This window comes from Conger conger, chromosome 4 (assembly GCF_963514075.1).
Source record: "Conger conger chromosome 4, fConCon1.1, whole genome shotgun sequence".
NCBI lineage: Eukaryota > Metazoa > Chordata > Actinopteri > Anguilliformes > Congridae > Conger > Conger conger.
The window spans coordinates 20,321,087-20,337,443 of record NC_083763.1 but is presented as its reverse complement, the minus strand read 5'-3'; the positions used below and the strand labels follow the sequence as shown (position 1 = coordinate 20,337,443).

General features: G+C 46.3%; 1 protein-coding gene across 1 annotated transcript in view; it reads left to right on the top strand.

Moving 5' to 3' along the window:
- Positions 1 to 16,357, top strand: part of dennd1b (DENN/MADD domain containing 1B) — a 94,639-nt gene that overhangs the window by 34,535 nt on the left and 43,747 nt on the right. Inside the window, exons 4-7 of the mRNA XM_061238916.1 lie at positions 5,053 to 5,102; positions 6,020 to 6,139; positions 10,225 to 10,294; positions 12,486 to 12,566. Coding sequence (XP_061094900.1) covers positions 5,053 to 5,102; positions 6,020 to 6,139; positions 10,225 to 10,294; positions 12,486 to 12,566 — 321 coding nt within the window. The remainder of the gene's footprint in view (positions 1 to 5,052; positions 5,103 to 6,019; positions 6,140 to 10,224; positions 10,295 to 12,485; positions 12,567 to 16,357) is intronic.

Below are 16,357 nucleotides of genomic sequence, written 5' to 3'. Positions count from 1 at the left end.
GCTGTTACAGGCAGACCAGAGGACTATATACCCTGTGCTGTTGGCACAGGCAGACCAGAGGACTATATACCCCGTGCTGCTGTTACAGGCAGGCCAGAGGGCTCCATACCCTGTGCTGTTGGCACAGGCAGGCCAGAGGACTGTATACCCTGTGCTGCTGTTACAGGCAGGCCAGAGGACTATATACCCTGTGCTGTTGGCACAGGCAGGCCAGAGGACTTATATACCCTGTGCTGCTGTTACAGGCAGACCAGAGGACTATATACCCCGTGCTGCTGTTACAGGCAGGCCAGAGGGCTCCATACCCTGTGCTGTAGGCACAGGCACACCAGAGGACTCTATACCCTGTGCTGTTGGCACAGGCAGGCCAGAGGACTATATAACCTGTGCTGTTGGCACAGGCAGACCTGCTGCTTTGGAACAATGGGGAAGAGACTCTCCTGCTGACTGGTGCCCTCCCCCCTTGTTCGACCCGATGGCCAATCACGTATGGCCTGGCGGAGCTCCCAACCGTAGTTGGATCTAGGGTGGATACGCCTGAGAACCTTCTAGATCAATAGGTTTTTTTTTTTTTTTTCCTTTCCCTCTATAACTCTAATTTGAAAACATTTTTTTATTTCATTGGGTAAACATAGCTTAAAGCTAGACTGATTCATCACAGTTGAGTAAAGTTACCTAAGGAAAAAAACTCTGAAAAGAGGTGATTTTACAAAGCGTTATCAAGCTCTGGCTTAAAGCTTATTTTTGGGCCAAATGCATTGTGTAACAATCCTCCATTATAATTAGGGGGTTCTCTCTCACAGTTCGGCTTTACCCTAAGATGGTAATAAGAGGCCGCTCCTCCGGACGCCGGGGCGGCGATCCACCGCGTAGAGAGAAACGGCACAGCGACGGTACCTACCGCCGCTCCACGGCACGCTAACCGAGAGCGGGGGAAATCCCGGCGCGGCGTTTCAAAAAACGACCGAACGCTGACGACGAGGAGCTGCAGACGCGACGCGAAACCGCGCGTGAGGAAACAACAAGGGGCTTGTTGTTGTTCTCTGCCGCTCTGCTAGCCCGCACTCTCGCAGCAGATCCACAGCACGCCGCAGAGCCCAGTCCAATGGCAGATGAAAGCTTAAATGGGTAAAACCCCCGAGGCCACTTGGCACTCGGTTAATGATGTTTCTGGCTTAGCATTTCAGGCATATGCAGCTAAATCTCCACTCGGGGGGCCCAGAGGAATATCAGTGTGTCTCCTTTAGAACAAAACTGTGCTACGTTGCTAGCTAATGTATTCAGTTGGTAATTTTGGAGCTTATTTTTTCCTGTATTTTGCTTCTTTGAAAGGCAGCACTGCTCTGGCCTGGCACTGTGGTGAATGGTTTTCTATTATTTTACAAGGAATGTGCAATGGCTAGTACCTGGTGAATCTAGCCACTTGGTTTTGGAACTCGTACGTTAATTACCATGTCTGAATTGTCATCTGAAATGGATTAAACTGATATTAACCTCTGTCAATGATGTTTTAAGACGTGTAATTCTGTTGTATAATAGACAACCGATTTGATGTCAGAATTTCAAGCATAGAACGTCAATTATAATTTTGTGAATGTGTCATTTATTAATGATACTATTGTGTACTGTAATTGTAAAAAAAAGAAAAAAAAGAAAAAGCATTTTATGTTTTGTTAGCAGATAGCTGGCTATTGCAAATGTGCTAAAAAGAAGTAGACTCACAAATGTACATAAACAGGGCAGGGCAGTGTAGAACTAAACCGCATTGCTTAATGGGGCATTAAGTAGTCATTTCTACCAACGTTTTTATAGGTAACACTAGAAGATTGAAATATGAGATGTGGGGTCAAAATCTTTTGTAAATATATGTGATATATTTCCGCTGGGAATCCAGGTAACGCTGAATAAGACCCTGTGCATGTCGTCCTGATCTCCTGTAGAGTCCTCTCTCATTACATTGTAGAATTTAGTTCACTGACCTTCGCTGCGAGCTTCTGATATGTTCAGAGTCTGAAGCCATGCGCTGTAGGGGAAGTGTGATTTTTGTTGCGGCTTCAAATTGATGCGTTTTCACTTTAAAGTGCGCAGAGGAAGACAATGGGGCCGGCTCTGATATTTTTCTCGGCGCCTTCTCATATTGACCCTTAGGTGGAAAGTTGCTGATATTCCATCTGCTGCCGCCGAGGTTATTTTCGTTAGCGGCGCGGCCAGGTTACACAGCTTGTCTGAAGAAACGTAGCGGGTGATTTATTGATCTCCTGCCCTCCGAGCCGAGTGACAAGCCCGTGACAGGGCCGCCGGGGGACGGCCTTCGCCGCCCTTCCCGTTCCCGCCGCCCGGCCATTTTGAAATTCGGCACCCGATACTCTAAAAACGACCACGTTTCCCAGGTATTAAACATCTTATCGTTAGCCCCCCACCCACCCCACAGTTCCTCCGTTATGTATTTTAACATGTGCCTTTTTTCACACACGGGCCCTCATTGTCATGTATGCTAGGGGCCTGCATGAATACTTCTGAGTACCCTGGGCTTTTGTGGGATGCGCGTAGAGGATCTAATTGGGGTAGGGGGGCGGAGGGCACAAGTTCCAGCATTGATCTGCGTGGAGCCAGCCAGCCCTGTCAGGGGAGCTCGTGCCACTGACACAGGCCCACACTATTATACAGCAGCCTATGGACCTGCCGGCTGGCTGAATTTTAAAGAGCTTAGGTTTAAAGACAGATGCCCCTGGGGAGGGTTGCTGCCAGTAGGGAGAGAGGTGAGAATGGAGGCCATTCTGCCCCCTCTTCCCTCCTCCTCCTCCTCCTCCTCTTCTTTCCTCAACCCCCCCACCCCCACCCCCACCCCCACCCCTCCCTCTTCATTTTGACAGAATGACGAAGAGACTACCGCTTACACGAGTTTTACACCCTAAACAAGAACTCGAGGGTTGTTTCGGGGGCTAAATTAAACTCCGGGACACGGTCGGCCGTGTTTTCCGGAGCGTCGCTTCTTTCGGGGTAGCTCCGACTTTTTTTTCGGAGGGAAGGTTTACGCTTCTTCGGGGAGGGCGCTCCACGACCCCGTGGGGTTTATCGGGCGGACGCGGACGTGCTCCTGCCCCGGGCCACGCCCGCACCGAGCCGCCGCGGGGATAAGGAACGGCGCGGAGGCGAAGCCGTCCTGCGGCCCGGGCCCTCCTGGCCGAGGTTCTCCAGCGCCGCCGCAGACGGGTAAATAAATAAAGAAAGGAGGAGCGGGCCGGGCTATGATAGCAGGGCCCTCCGTCGTGGGACCACGGCGGAACGAGACCGCTGTCTCACTGAGTGATATCCCTGTCTCAACAGTAAATAAATAATGCAATCTCACAGTTCACCCCCTGGCCTCCTGTGAGTTGTAAATGTATTAGCTGCTTTATATTCTTTTGTCTTGGGAAAATGGTTTAAAAAAAAAAAAAAAAAAGAGAGAGGGGGAGAGCGAGAACAACAAAAAGTTTCCCAATCGAGCGCTCTTCCTGTTGGCGTAGGCTCGAATCACCGGGGCGAGAGATAGACCGGGAAGTTTGTCTATGGTAATGCTCCGTGGGTAGGCCTAAAGGTTGCGTTGCTGTTTTGTGCTGTGGTACAGAAATGGCCTTTCTCTGTCTGACGGCTGTCTTTTTGCTGACCTTCACGGATGTGCGCGCCATTCGATATCGTTGAACAACGTGTGATATGTGCGACACTATATAGGTTGCAGACATGGTATTTGCTTTGGATTCAAATACTTTTCTGCACTCCATTGATCTCGCCTGGTGCATTTGAGCCTGCCAGGAGGAGCAGATAGGCGGGGTTTATTCTTTTGGGATCATTTGCTCCAATACACCAGGTGAGCTTACTCTAATGCAGGAAATGATTTGAATCCAAAACAAATCCCATTTGAACCCCGGTCTGATAGGTTGGTGTAGTGTTGAAGCCGGTACGAGTGATTAAGGTGCTGTTGGGTTGATTTGGAAGGTGGGCTTGTTCGGCCCTCAGCTGTGTTTCAGTGGCTTGCGTCACGCGTATTTCCTCCTGTGCACTGACCAGTTGGTGAAGCCCACGCGCTGTAAAGCCCACGCGCTTCACAGGGAGAACACGGCCTAATTGTTTTCTGTTATTCGCGGGCATGGCGGAAACATCCGGCGAGCGTAGGTTCGACGGGAAGAGATATAAATAAGCTACCAGATTAGCCCAGCCGACACATGCGTGCGCAGCACTACCGTATTTGACGGCGGCGATGAAGCTGGCGACGTCTCGGAGACCGTCACCAAACCGACGGCTTTCGCTAATGCGGGCGGGGCCGTCACGGCTCGCTCCCGACGATAAAACACTTCCCCCCGCACAGCGGGGGATGGGAGCGAGCGGCGGAATGCTCCGGAAACGTACCGCCGCGCGTACGTAGCGGGTAATAACAGCGGGCGTGCAGGCCTCGGATGCGCGCGGCGGTCCGGGAACGCCGTGGGAATGCCGCGCGGGCGCTCCGCAGAGACTCCCCTCTTCCCCGCTTAAACCCTCTCCACGGACCTCTCAATTTCACTCCGGCATCTGAATCCACCTTCCCCCCCCCCCCCCCCTTACTGTTGTTGTTCTGTTTTTTTTCCGAGCGGGGGGATCAGTCACGGTTCCCCGTGGCTAGGCTGCGGTGCGGCACCAGCAGACGCCGGCTAACCCATATGGCGCGGCGCTCCCTGTAAAAACCCATATGCTGCCGGGGAGGTGTGGGGAGGTAATACCCTCAAGGCCGTGCCTCTGACTCCTGGCGCTACTTAGCTATTGTCACAGCAATCTGCCCACGCCTCCGTCCCGTTCTTCGCCCCGACAATCGATGAGCTTAATCGCGGCTAATTATTTAAGCTCCCCCCCCCCCCCCCCCCCCCCCCCCCAGCGCCCCTCCTCAGTCTGTCAACCCAGAACATGGCGCCGCCAAAAACCAAGCCGGGCCTCACCTCCTTGTGTGTTTTTTTTTATTTTTTATAGTGATTGATTTGTTTTTTTATAATCAGCTTAATTGTGATTGGTGGCTGACGCTGCGACGTGAATCTATTTCCGCAGGAGGTGCTGCAGTCCGTGCCCAAGTTCTGCTTCCCCTTTGACGTGAAAAGGTAGGGCTCCCCGACGCAACCCCACGAAAATATGTGCAGGGGAACCACCCACCAGGAAACACGGCACACCTACCGCTAACCGCCCCGGCTTCTCTGCCAAGTCTCCTTTCCAGCCGTTTGTCCAGCCTTCGCACATAAAAGCCCACGTCGTCCAGTCAGTTTCTGACTTTTATTTACTATAAACCGTGGAATAAAACCTGAAAATTGATTAGAATAATGCCCTGCATTGATACTTTGTATGAGCGTGATATTTGTTATTAAACAGATATAGAATGGGCATTTGACGGTTGGATGTGTACTGCACAGATGAAGAGCAGCATGTCTCTATGAACAGGGTATCTGTGGCGCTGGCCATTCCAGCTTTCCGGGCACATTTCTTCTTGTGGAAAATAACATTTAAAAAGTCCCATTGTACAGTTTGAGAGTGGGGGCTGGGAAATCCTCCGGCCTTCAGCTGAAGCTGTGCTGCTGCCATCTAGTGGCACCGAAAGCGCCTTTGGGGAAAAATCAAAGCCTTATTTCCAATGGAGAAAGCGGAACATCCCACATTAATTGAGAAAGTTGCACTATTAACTTTATGCTGCTGAAATAGTGGTAATAAGTGTCAGATGTTTCGCTCGCTAGCTTAGCGGGAGGGGATGAGTTTACCAGTTTAAAAGAGCAGTGGAACAACAAGAACAGCAAAGTCACAAAGAGCAGCGTGGGATTTATTCGCAGAACGGGGAGCAAGCTTTTCTGGTCAAACGGTCAAGAAGGCTTCCCGTGAATTAGCTGTTCAGTTTCTGGTGTGTGTGTGTGTGTGTGTTTGTCAGGTTACTGTATTGTGAAATCTGCGCTTGCGGTTTTGGTCCTTAATGAATCGTTAACCATTTGTCAGTTTTAACGAACACTCGTTTTTGTTCTTGGTTTTTCCCCAGAGTTTCGCAGAATCAGGTTGGCCAAAACTTCACGTTTGTGCTCACGGACATGGAGAGCAAGCAGAGGTTCTGCTTCTGTCGGCTGACCTCCGGGTGCAGGCTGTGCATTTGTCTCCTCAGGTACGTGAACGTCGGCGTCCTCTCGGAACGGATTGCGCCCGTCTCTCGCCAGTCACTCGGGGTGAATTACGACCCTTCACGGACGTCGTTATAGCGGTACTACATGTTTGACAAAACAGTCCGAGGATTTGAAATTGTTGCCTTGGAGACCGTTAAACTTGACAACAGTATTGAAACGAATTCGCTTAGTGCAGGAAGGAATTGCCGAATACTTTATTTCAGAAAATAAACAATACGGGGTGGACAAAATTTATATTTAAATGGTAAAATAAATAAATAGTTGAAATTCCTAATTTTTTTTTTATGCACTTATTAGCGCATTAGCTTATTGTAACTTCACGGCAGTGTTGTCTGACTGTCACACACACACACACACACACACACGCGCGCACACACACACACACAGAGGGTATGGGTGAGGCTTGATGAAGAGCTGCTGAAAGCCCTCCTCCCAGCCCTGCCGAGGTGGCCTTTGTTTTCCCCGGGTTTTTTTCTCTCTCTGTGCTACTGGCACAGAAGTATGGCACAGACAGTTTCACCATAATTATGCATGAGTTCCGCTGCCAATTAGCGCACGGCTTTCCTGTCCCTCTCGCTGAGTTTTACACGGTAATTCATTTGACATATGATGTATAAAATGCATTATGCATTCCGAGTAGTTTGCATGGCTTGCTTCATTCATAATCTGAAATTTATCGAAAGTTGCCGGTTTAAAAAATATATATAAATTACGGAAAACCTTCCAGTTTATTTTTAATTTTTTTTATTTTTTGTGTGTGTTAAGCCACATCTTTGGTTATTGACTTGCTTTTGAGAACCACTTAAAAACAATGTACCTCTTGCTGATATTGTTAGTAATATTTAAATGTGATTTGTGATATTTAAATGTGATATTTAAATGTGAAATGTGTGAGTGCCAGCATTAATTGCTTGAGTAAAGCTAAGCGTGGAAAGATGTGAAGGATAGAATAGGTTTGACATAAGTCATAATTAATATTGAATCTTAAATGAGAACAAGCTTGAGAAAAGTCACACAAAAAGCCATTAATTTTTAGATGCAAGAAGAACTTTCAAATGAATTTTTGGAATGCATTCAATGTAATAAAAAAATATATAATTGTACATAAAAATAAATAAAAATTCAATGAATAGTTATCCACACTGAATCTTTCGTTGTCTTCAATATAACAGAGTGGGTAAAACAGTTGGCTCCCCTTTCATTGCTGCAGTGTTGCTACTATAAAATTGTCACCTGTGCTTACATGAGGAAATCCCCTAATGAGGGGGACAGTTTGTAGTCATGTGGCTGAGTGAAGGCTAAAAGGCCAGGTTCCCTCTTGGCCAAATCCCTTTAAAAGGCAACTGTTTCCATTTTACACTTTTTGTGTTGCTTTCTGCATTTAGAGAAATTGCTTGTGGTTTTTTTAAAATTTTGAAGTTTGAGGACGAAACGTGGTTTCCTGGTTTTATTTGATTGCATCGACCCGGATTCCCGTTAGCCTAGCTGCCATTAGCCGGCGCTTAGCACTTTGACTGAATGCGTTTCCTTTCCTTTACTTAACCTTTAACCCGGAAAAGTAGAGATGTAATCAAATCTTGCTGAATTGGCAGCAAGGTGCGAGCTGACTTCTGCCTTCTCGACATCGGCAGTGATTTAAGACCCATCGTGGAAATGAAAATCAAAGCGAACGTGTTTAACTCCAAACGCTGACAGCAGTAAGAGGGTCATTAACGTGAAAATATATTTAACACTTAAATAAGATGCAAGATCCCTGATAGTTTTGTGTTTCTCCCTATACGAACATACAGCATTTGCATTTTTAAATGCCTTTTAAGCAAAGCATCGCCCAGGAAAATCCTTAAATGCCTGTTTTCCTAAAACAAGCATTGAAAATGGAGCTTTCATTCGAGTGCCTCATTGTAACGGTCTCCTTCCACACATCTTTGGACATAATGGTATAGGTGGGCTTTTTGGGGGGCTGATTATCTGGTTTATTCTGTGCATATACAGCACTTAGAGAAGACGTATGTTTAGAAGAGCAGGACATTGACGTGGCCCTGCATACTTCGGTGTGATAAATGTTTGCTATCTGAGGATTTGTGGAGCACAAGCCCATCCGTGTTGCAAGCTGCAATGAGTAGGAGTGTTGTGAGTTATCTGAAGTTCATTTAAAAAAAAACACTCAAATGCCTTTTATTACATTTAAATAAAACAATAAGCCGTGATTCACCGGCTGTCCGTCTCTGGATATCTTGATAAGTTAAGGTTCGCTGCTCATACACCAATAATTTACTTGGCTTTAAAACAAAAGATTTACGAGCCCTTCATTTAGGAGTATAATGAGTCTGAGAGCTTTGAGCCCTGTTGGGCTTCATTGACAAGAAAGGCTCGTGTTTAAAAACCCTTCAGAAATGAAAAATGAAGGTTTAAAATTCAAGAGCCTTACATTTTAAACAAGGAAAAAAAGAGAGAGATAATGACACTGCTTTGTATTGGGAAGCTTGCTGAGAATTTAGATGTAACCTTTATGTTAGCACATTGCCTGGAGTTACGATGTGTGCACAGGATATTTATACGAGCATTTTTATATGTGGGAGAATACAGCTAGCTACCCCACATACATTTTCATTTTTAGAGTGTGACCTGGTTATTACAGTCTTCATGGAGACGTCAAAATATTGGCGTGTTAAGAACTGATTGTTTCAGGTTAATGGTCAGTCAGTCTTGTGATTTTCACGCACGGCTGCATTTCCCCTAGAATGGCTCGTCATTGGCCTGTGCAGATTTGGCGATATGAAAATTTTCATTACGTCCACTTTATTGTTTTCTTGTTGTATGTTAATTCCAGTCTGCGGAGTGCCCATTGACCCATAACACAATGAACTCCCAACATCTACTGTCAATACTGCATTCCCCAGTGGAAAATGAACCATTTTAGTTCAGTGTTGCAAATTGTTGTCCTGTACATCTAAAAAAATGTTTCACATTTTTACTGGCAAAATTTTAAATAAATAATTTAGTTTTCCTCCATTCAAACCCAACCATTTCATTCAGAGATGTTGATCAAAGTGGGCTAAATTGGTTTTCATCTAGTTACAAAAAATGTTTTCGTTAAATGAGTAACTTGTGTAATCGCTCAATTATTCTTGGTTAATGCTTATTTCGGGCCCATATCACATTTCAATTGTTTGCAAATTTTCTTCATAATAAATGTCTGTTTCTTTGCAGTTAACATAATTAATCTACTGGGCCTCCTGTGTTCTACCATGTTTCCTATTATTTGAAATAAAAATGGTAAACTTCCAACTCTCAATCATATCATCTTGTACTGCTGCCATCTTTTCCAAAAATAGAAATGATCAATGTCTGTTTCACTGCAGCGATTAAAACAAATAAACAAACGGGAAAACGATTTGTTTTCGTTTAAATAAATAGATAGGGATGTCTGTTATCGGTAGAAAGAAGGAATTTCCTGAAGGGTCTCGTGCTTAGGACTTCTGGAGCAGCATGCTTGTAAACGGTCACATACGTGTCTGCTCATTTATTGGAGTTTAGTGAAGCAGTGATGTTTAGGTGAAGCAGAGAAAAAAAACTTCTGTTCAAAGCGCATGGCAGCAATCCCTAAGATGGCAGTACCCTGAATAAGTGTAATGCGTATGAATAGCAGCCCACATGCTAATGCTACCTAGCAGAAATAAGCAACACACAAGTGAGAGAAACTCATTTTGAATTGCGTGTTGATACTTGAACATAGTGTATTTTCAAAATACAATAATATATGTGTATCTTTTGTTCAGTTTGAATGTACACATTTATAACTGTTATTATTATTACAATTGGCAGGTCTTGAATCTAAATGTCTCTTGAAGCTAAATGTGTTTCTCTCTTTATTTTTGTTTTACCTGACCGCACTGAAAAGTAGTACAGGTTTAGATGAATAAATTGTGAGGAGGGGATTGCAGGTTGCAGTTGTTCTTGGCAGGGGAGTGGTATCGTGTGGGCTGTAGGTTGGTAAAAGCAGGAAATGTTGAATGTTTTGCTTGATTTATGGAATTTTTCTGTGATGCCTTCTCTTCTTTTGCAGTTATCTCCCATGGTTCGAGATTTACTATAAGCTGCTAAACACTCTGGCAGACTACTTGGCGAAACACCAGGTGAGCTTGTGGGGGTACTTTTATATCATACGAGAGAGAAATAACAAGCCCTCTTAAAGCAGAATTATAATGCAGTAGACTTTTGTTTCTGTAGAAATTCTTATCTCAAGGCAGTAGCTATTTAGGGCTACGTACCCTGAACACTAGTTCACTTGAGATATTTATACTGCATACTTATGCACATACACACACGTATACAAACACAAATGGTGACATGCACATGCTGTCCTTTCCCAATGACGGAAAGTAGTCCTGCTATATTTTTCTCGGGCATGTCAAAGTTCAGGCCCTCGAGTGCCTGCAGTTTACTTAGACTGTCGTGTCGACAACCAGATATAAATGTGCTCATGTTCTGTTTTTTTTCTGGGGTTTTATCACTCGATGTGGCAGAGAGTTACATTCTGGCCTTTCCCTGAGCACACTGCAGATGTCGCCTGTAATTACCAGCGCAGTTTGTTTTGGGAGTCCATTTTGTGACGCGCCGTATCGTTGCGCGCACGCTATTTTACGACTATCGCTAGAGCGGCGGCGCAAACGCGCTTTTACTTCGTCTGAGGAAACCTGAGGAAAAAGCCAACCGCGAATCGCATCAACCGAGCCAGCGTAGGCAATCTGTACTCATCCGTATTACCGGTTTTGTTGACGTTACACAGGGACTCAACCTGCGATGTTTGCAGGAAAACACATAGTTGGAACAAATTACATGTCACCAAATGTGTTTCTCTGAATATTTCTTCGGGGGGGAAAAAAGGCTGAGAGATATAAAACTGAAAATAGGCAGCTTGAATGAAAGGGGGGTGCGCGGGGCTAATGAGGCGGCGTTTAAGGGAAAATTGAGAGTCGGAGCTCGACGAGGCTATCAGTGGACTGTCAGGGAGCTATGTTAAAAGCCTCACAGAGAGTGTGGTGGGGCTCTAAGCCTTCTTGTACAAACAGAGCGTGGGCTAAGTTTGTTTAGAGTTGAAGGGCAGAGGAAATGCACGGTGTCGAGCCGCGGTTTAACCACCCACAGTAGCATGACCGTTTGTTCTCCGTGGGGAGGTTTATCAAGTGTCCTTTCGCTTCTTTCTTTTTTTTTTTTGTTTTTTGGGGGGAGAATGTTGTTGTGAGAGAAGCATTCCTTTAGCTCGCTAGTTCGTCTGCAAATTTCAAAAGCCGAAACGGTGACAACAGTCGAGTTGGCACTTCTCCAGATATGGCAGGATCCCCGTCGCCTGGGACCTTAAGATTTTCATTTCGAGGCTAAATAGTCTGAAGAGAACTGTGTGTTCTGATGTTTGTGTGGAACATTAAAGCCAGAGTTACAGCAACAACAGCACCAACTGGATGCTGTTTACAAAACGAGAAGATGTAGCATAATAGTCATAAGAAAGGTCCTGAGAACAGTAGTTAGCATGCTTCGCCGGTGACCGGAGTGACTGGATTGGATTTGGGCGGGGGTGGATTGGGGTTTGTGGCGACGTCCCGCGCTTGTGCGTGAGGTCGGCCCGCAACTGACGACGAGAGGGAGCGGAGCTGACAGACGCGGGGGTGGGGGGGAGGGGGGAGGGGGGAGGCTGGCCGCTCTAAGCCCAGGGTTAATGAAGTGTTCCCTCAGGCTACGTTATTGCCCGAGCGTGTGAGCGCAGGAGGCCTCTCGTGACAGAAGCCCCCGTCCAGTTCACACACACACTCGCCATTCAGCGCTCTACCCCCGCCGCACAAACGCACCGAGACAAAGCCGAGGCCTCCGTAAACCCCCCCCCCCCCCCCCCCCCGTTCCTACTTATGGTTTTGACCCGCGTTCTGGCAATAACACCGCCCTCTCACCCAAAATGTAAAAAAAATAACATAACACACAGAGCACCGAGAAAATGAATTACTACTGTAGAGCTTGTAAAAAGTCAGTCTTGAAAAACGGCCCCGTTTGGTGGTGAAGCGGATCTCCGGCCTTCTTTTAAAGACGGCCGCTTTAAGCAGGGGCCTTCGGTTAATTAAGAACAAGCGCTGTACCCCGTAAATCACCGCAAGTCTAATAAGCGTCTGCACTAACGCAGCTTGCCGTTTTTAACCTCAGAAACGCTTCTTAAACGTGCGGCAATACCTGTTCTTTTTTTTTTTTTTTCTTCTTCGGGTTTGCTGTTGGATTATTTGCGGTTGAAAGCATTCATGCATTGACGCATTGTTTTGTTTTTTTGTCTTCTTCCTGCAGGAAAATGACTTGAACGATATGTTAAAATCATTGCACGGCCTCCCGGTGCCGAAGCCAAACACCCCTGTCAGTCTGAGCGTGGTAGGTATTAGGGGAGCGGGCCAGAGCTGATGGTTTGTTTTGAAACAGAAGTGGGTTTAATAGCACCGCTCGCCGATAAGCGCTGGCTGGATATTGTTAACCTGATGGCCACTTACACAACTCATCGTGCCTCGTCACAACCGCGAGCCAGAATGTTTTCAGAGCTGTCCTTCTGTCAGTGGGAACGCGTGGAACTGGGAGCTTCAGCGTTTTCCACTTTTTCTGGAAGCGTTTGAACAACATTACCTGCTTTTGAAGAAACAAAAACTTGCACATGGCTGTCTGTTCGAGCATATGTTAACCACTCTTTTATTTGTGTGAGGGCATATGTAAAGCATTTCTTCTCAAGAGCCACTTCCACAAAAGTAGAGAAATGTATTGATTACATGTGAAGGATTTTACAGTTTCCTCTTTAGGATAAACAGTTGTATTCTGCACTAAGAAATCGGGTCATACAGTACAGTTCTATCATTTAATATTTATAATATCAGCTTATGTGATATATTTACTATTTGCAAGCAGGTTTCATGGAATTATTGTTCTTGTACTTAATGATAAAGGCGGAAATGATGAATTATCTATGCAGTATGCATTTCTTCAGTGCTCAGTGTCTGAGAGTCTCTTCACTGTGCGCACTTTGTAATAAAACCATGGGTGCCATACATTTGCACCATTGCACCAGTTGTGAACTTTGTAGACTCGGGCTTGAGAAGATGAGAATTACAAAAGTCTTAAAAATGGCCAGGGCAGATGCTTTCTTTTTCTTTCCTGGGTGGATTTGTAATGCTCTGAGACTTTTCCACCTCTGTTTGGTTTGGACATTTTTGAAGGCATCAAATGGCCCTGAAGGACTAGGACTGGTTTTATCTGGGTCAGTTCAGTCTTTTCAGAAGCGTAAATGTAGAGTTTTCTCTCTGGAGAAAATGTTATTTTCACTCTATTCACGCTTTTAATTGAGACCCGGCTAGTCATGTGATGTATTGATAGTTTTAATGGGTAAGACTATCAGTTACACCATGAAAAATATATATTTTTATCGCAGCGCCATGGCAAAAACAAGTTGGAGTTACTATGTTGTGAAGAAGTGACGTTTGATATCTTATTGATGAACTAGAATATTGTAAAAGTTATTTTTATTTAATAATGGCAGCTTGGATGAGATTTTTCCTTTCAAGTGTGAACTTTGTTTTACTCTCTTCCTCAATGTGCAAGAATGAGCGATTTCACATTGCCACTGGGCAAGTCGTGAAAGATCCACAAAGCCAGAAGCCGGTGAGTGGAGAGAGAGAGTGACTGAGAGAGAGTGACTGAGAGAGAGTGACTGAGAGAGAGTGACTGAGAGAGAGAGTGACTGAGAGAGAGAGTGACTGAGAGAGAGAGTGACTGAGAGAGAGAGTAACAGAGAGAGAGCGAGAGCGACAGAGAGAGAGAGCGACAGAGAGAGCGAGAGCGACAGAGAGAGAGCGAGAGCGACAGAGAGAGAGCGAGAGCGACAGAGAGAGAGCGAGAGCGACAGAGAGAGAGCGAGAGCAACAGAGAGAGAGCGAGAGCAACAGAGAGAGCGAGAGCAACAGAGAGAGAGCGAGAGCAACAGAGAGAGCGAGAGCAACAGAGAGAGAGCGAGAGCAACAGAGAGAGCGAGAGCGACAGAGCGAGAGCGACAGAGAGAGAGCGAGAGCGACAGAGAGAGAGCGAGAGCGACAGAGAGAGCGAGAGCGACAGAGAGAGCGAGAGCGACAGAGAGAGAGCGAGAGCAACAGAGAGAGCGAGAGCAACAAAGAGAGAGCGACAGAGAGAGCGAGAGCAACAGAGAGAGCGAGAGCGACAGAGAGAGAGCGAGAGCGACAGAGAGAGAGCGAGAGCAACAGAGAGAGAGCGAGAGCGACAGAGAGAGCGAGAGCGACAGAGAGAGCGAGAGCAACAGAGAGAGCGAGAGCAACAGAGAGAGAGAGAGGAACAGAGAGAGAGAGAGCGACAGAGAGGGAGAGAAAGAGAGAGACAGAGAGGGAGAGAGAGAGAGAGAGACAGAGAGAGAGAAAGAAAGAAAGAGCAGAGTGACTGAGAGAAAGAGTGAGTAAACGAGTGAGAGAGAGAGAGACTGCTGAGAAGTTTGAAATCACGACTGTAATCGCATGGGGGCACGGGCTTTCCAATTTCACCAAATAAGCCTCCATCTTAAATACAACAAAAACAAACTATCCTGGGCCTTGGTGTCTGTTTCTTCTTTTTTGGAAAACAATCAAACTTTCTGAATGATTAATGGGGTTCAGCACTACTGTATTCTCTTTTTGAATATCAGAAGTTTCTTTAGTTTGTTTAAAGCTAACACAGTTGTACTCAAAAAATCTCCTTGATGCTATTCCCGTTAACCCACATTTCACATTTCTTTTTTTGTATAAATGATGTTTATTAAGTAATTCTAGATCATGAACAAAAGCAAGCGATACAGTCATTACAATGTACAGCATCGCGCCAATTAGAATGATTATATCTTGTTTTGCACTGTGGCATCCTTGAATAATGCGTCAGAGCCTGACTTTGTATATGTCCCCAAACAAGTCTACAAAACACAAAAAAAGTAGGATGATGATCACTTCTATATATTTACGGACAGAGGCATACCATTTTCAAACGACCGATTAAAGAGTCAGCTTTAGTCCTACTGCTTGCCTTAGTAGTGATTGAAGTCCATGGTGGTGAGTTAGTGTTGTGTGTGAGTTTGATGCATGCGTGGTTTGCCTTTCTCCGGATGCCTTTACCAGGTGGCGGGCTGTCCTCTGCCTCCGTGCGGCTCACAGGGGCTGGGGTTAAACGTCTGAGCGCATGGGAAGCTTGATACAGGGCTCGGAGGCCGGTGACCCCGCGGTACTGTGTGGGCAGTGGAGCTGATTGTGCACGGATGGTTCCGTTCACACCGCGGAACAGCAGGCAGCGCCGTTTGTAAGCGCGGTGATAAAAACGTCCGGCGATAATGTGGGTTTTTATAAACATTACCGCGCGCCGCGGAAACGGGAGGCCGGCTAGGGCGCTAACGACGCGCCTAAACGGCTCCTGACGAGCCTCGGCCGAATAGAAAACGAGGTTCGAGGTCCGCGCTCCATTTCGGGGTGCGAACTCGGCCCGAATTCAACAACGGAGTGTCGCTCAGACGCTGACGCGCGCTCTCAGCTCCCGAGCCCTCCGGTCCGCCGGGGAAGGTGATAAAAGCGGCTTGTTTACGACTGAAGCTTTCGCCGTGGGAATAAATAAAAAGCCTTTTTCGCTCATGCTAACTTGTGAAGTGGTGGTAAAAGAGGGGAGCGCTAGCAGAGAAGGCCTGGAAAGCAATGTAAAGGGAACGGCTGCTTAATGCAGTCGACTTGAACACGGAGCAACAGATGGGCGCAATTGAAGCACAACAAAGTGCGGACTAGCCCGGGGACAAATGGCAAGTTATTGGGCAGGCTGGGACTCCGACCTTCACTGTCCTGTTCTCTGCCTCTTTGATCCGAACATCCAACCACACTGCTTTCAATAGTAAGAGAGTCCTCTGATCCTCTCGGTCCAGGCCTGCTGTAATCCTCAATAAAGACCTCATTTTATACAGCGAGACTGCCTCCTTTGTTATGCAGTCAATTGGGATTCGTGTTTATATGGGGTAGCAGTGTGTGCATTACCGCAATTCAAACAATAAGGAATTCATATAGACAGTGGGGTAAATCTGGGAGTACAGTGAGGGTTTTTTTTTTTTTCGCTTGAACAGGCTTGTTTGATGATGGTTGTTTCTCCCCCCTCTCCCCCCCACCCCCCTC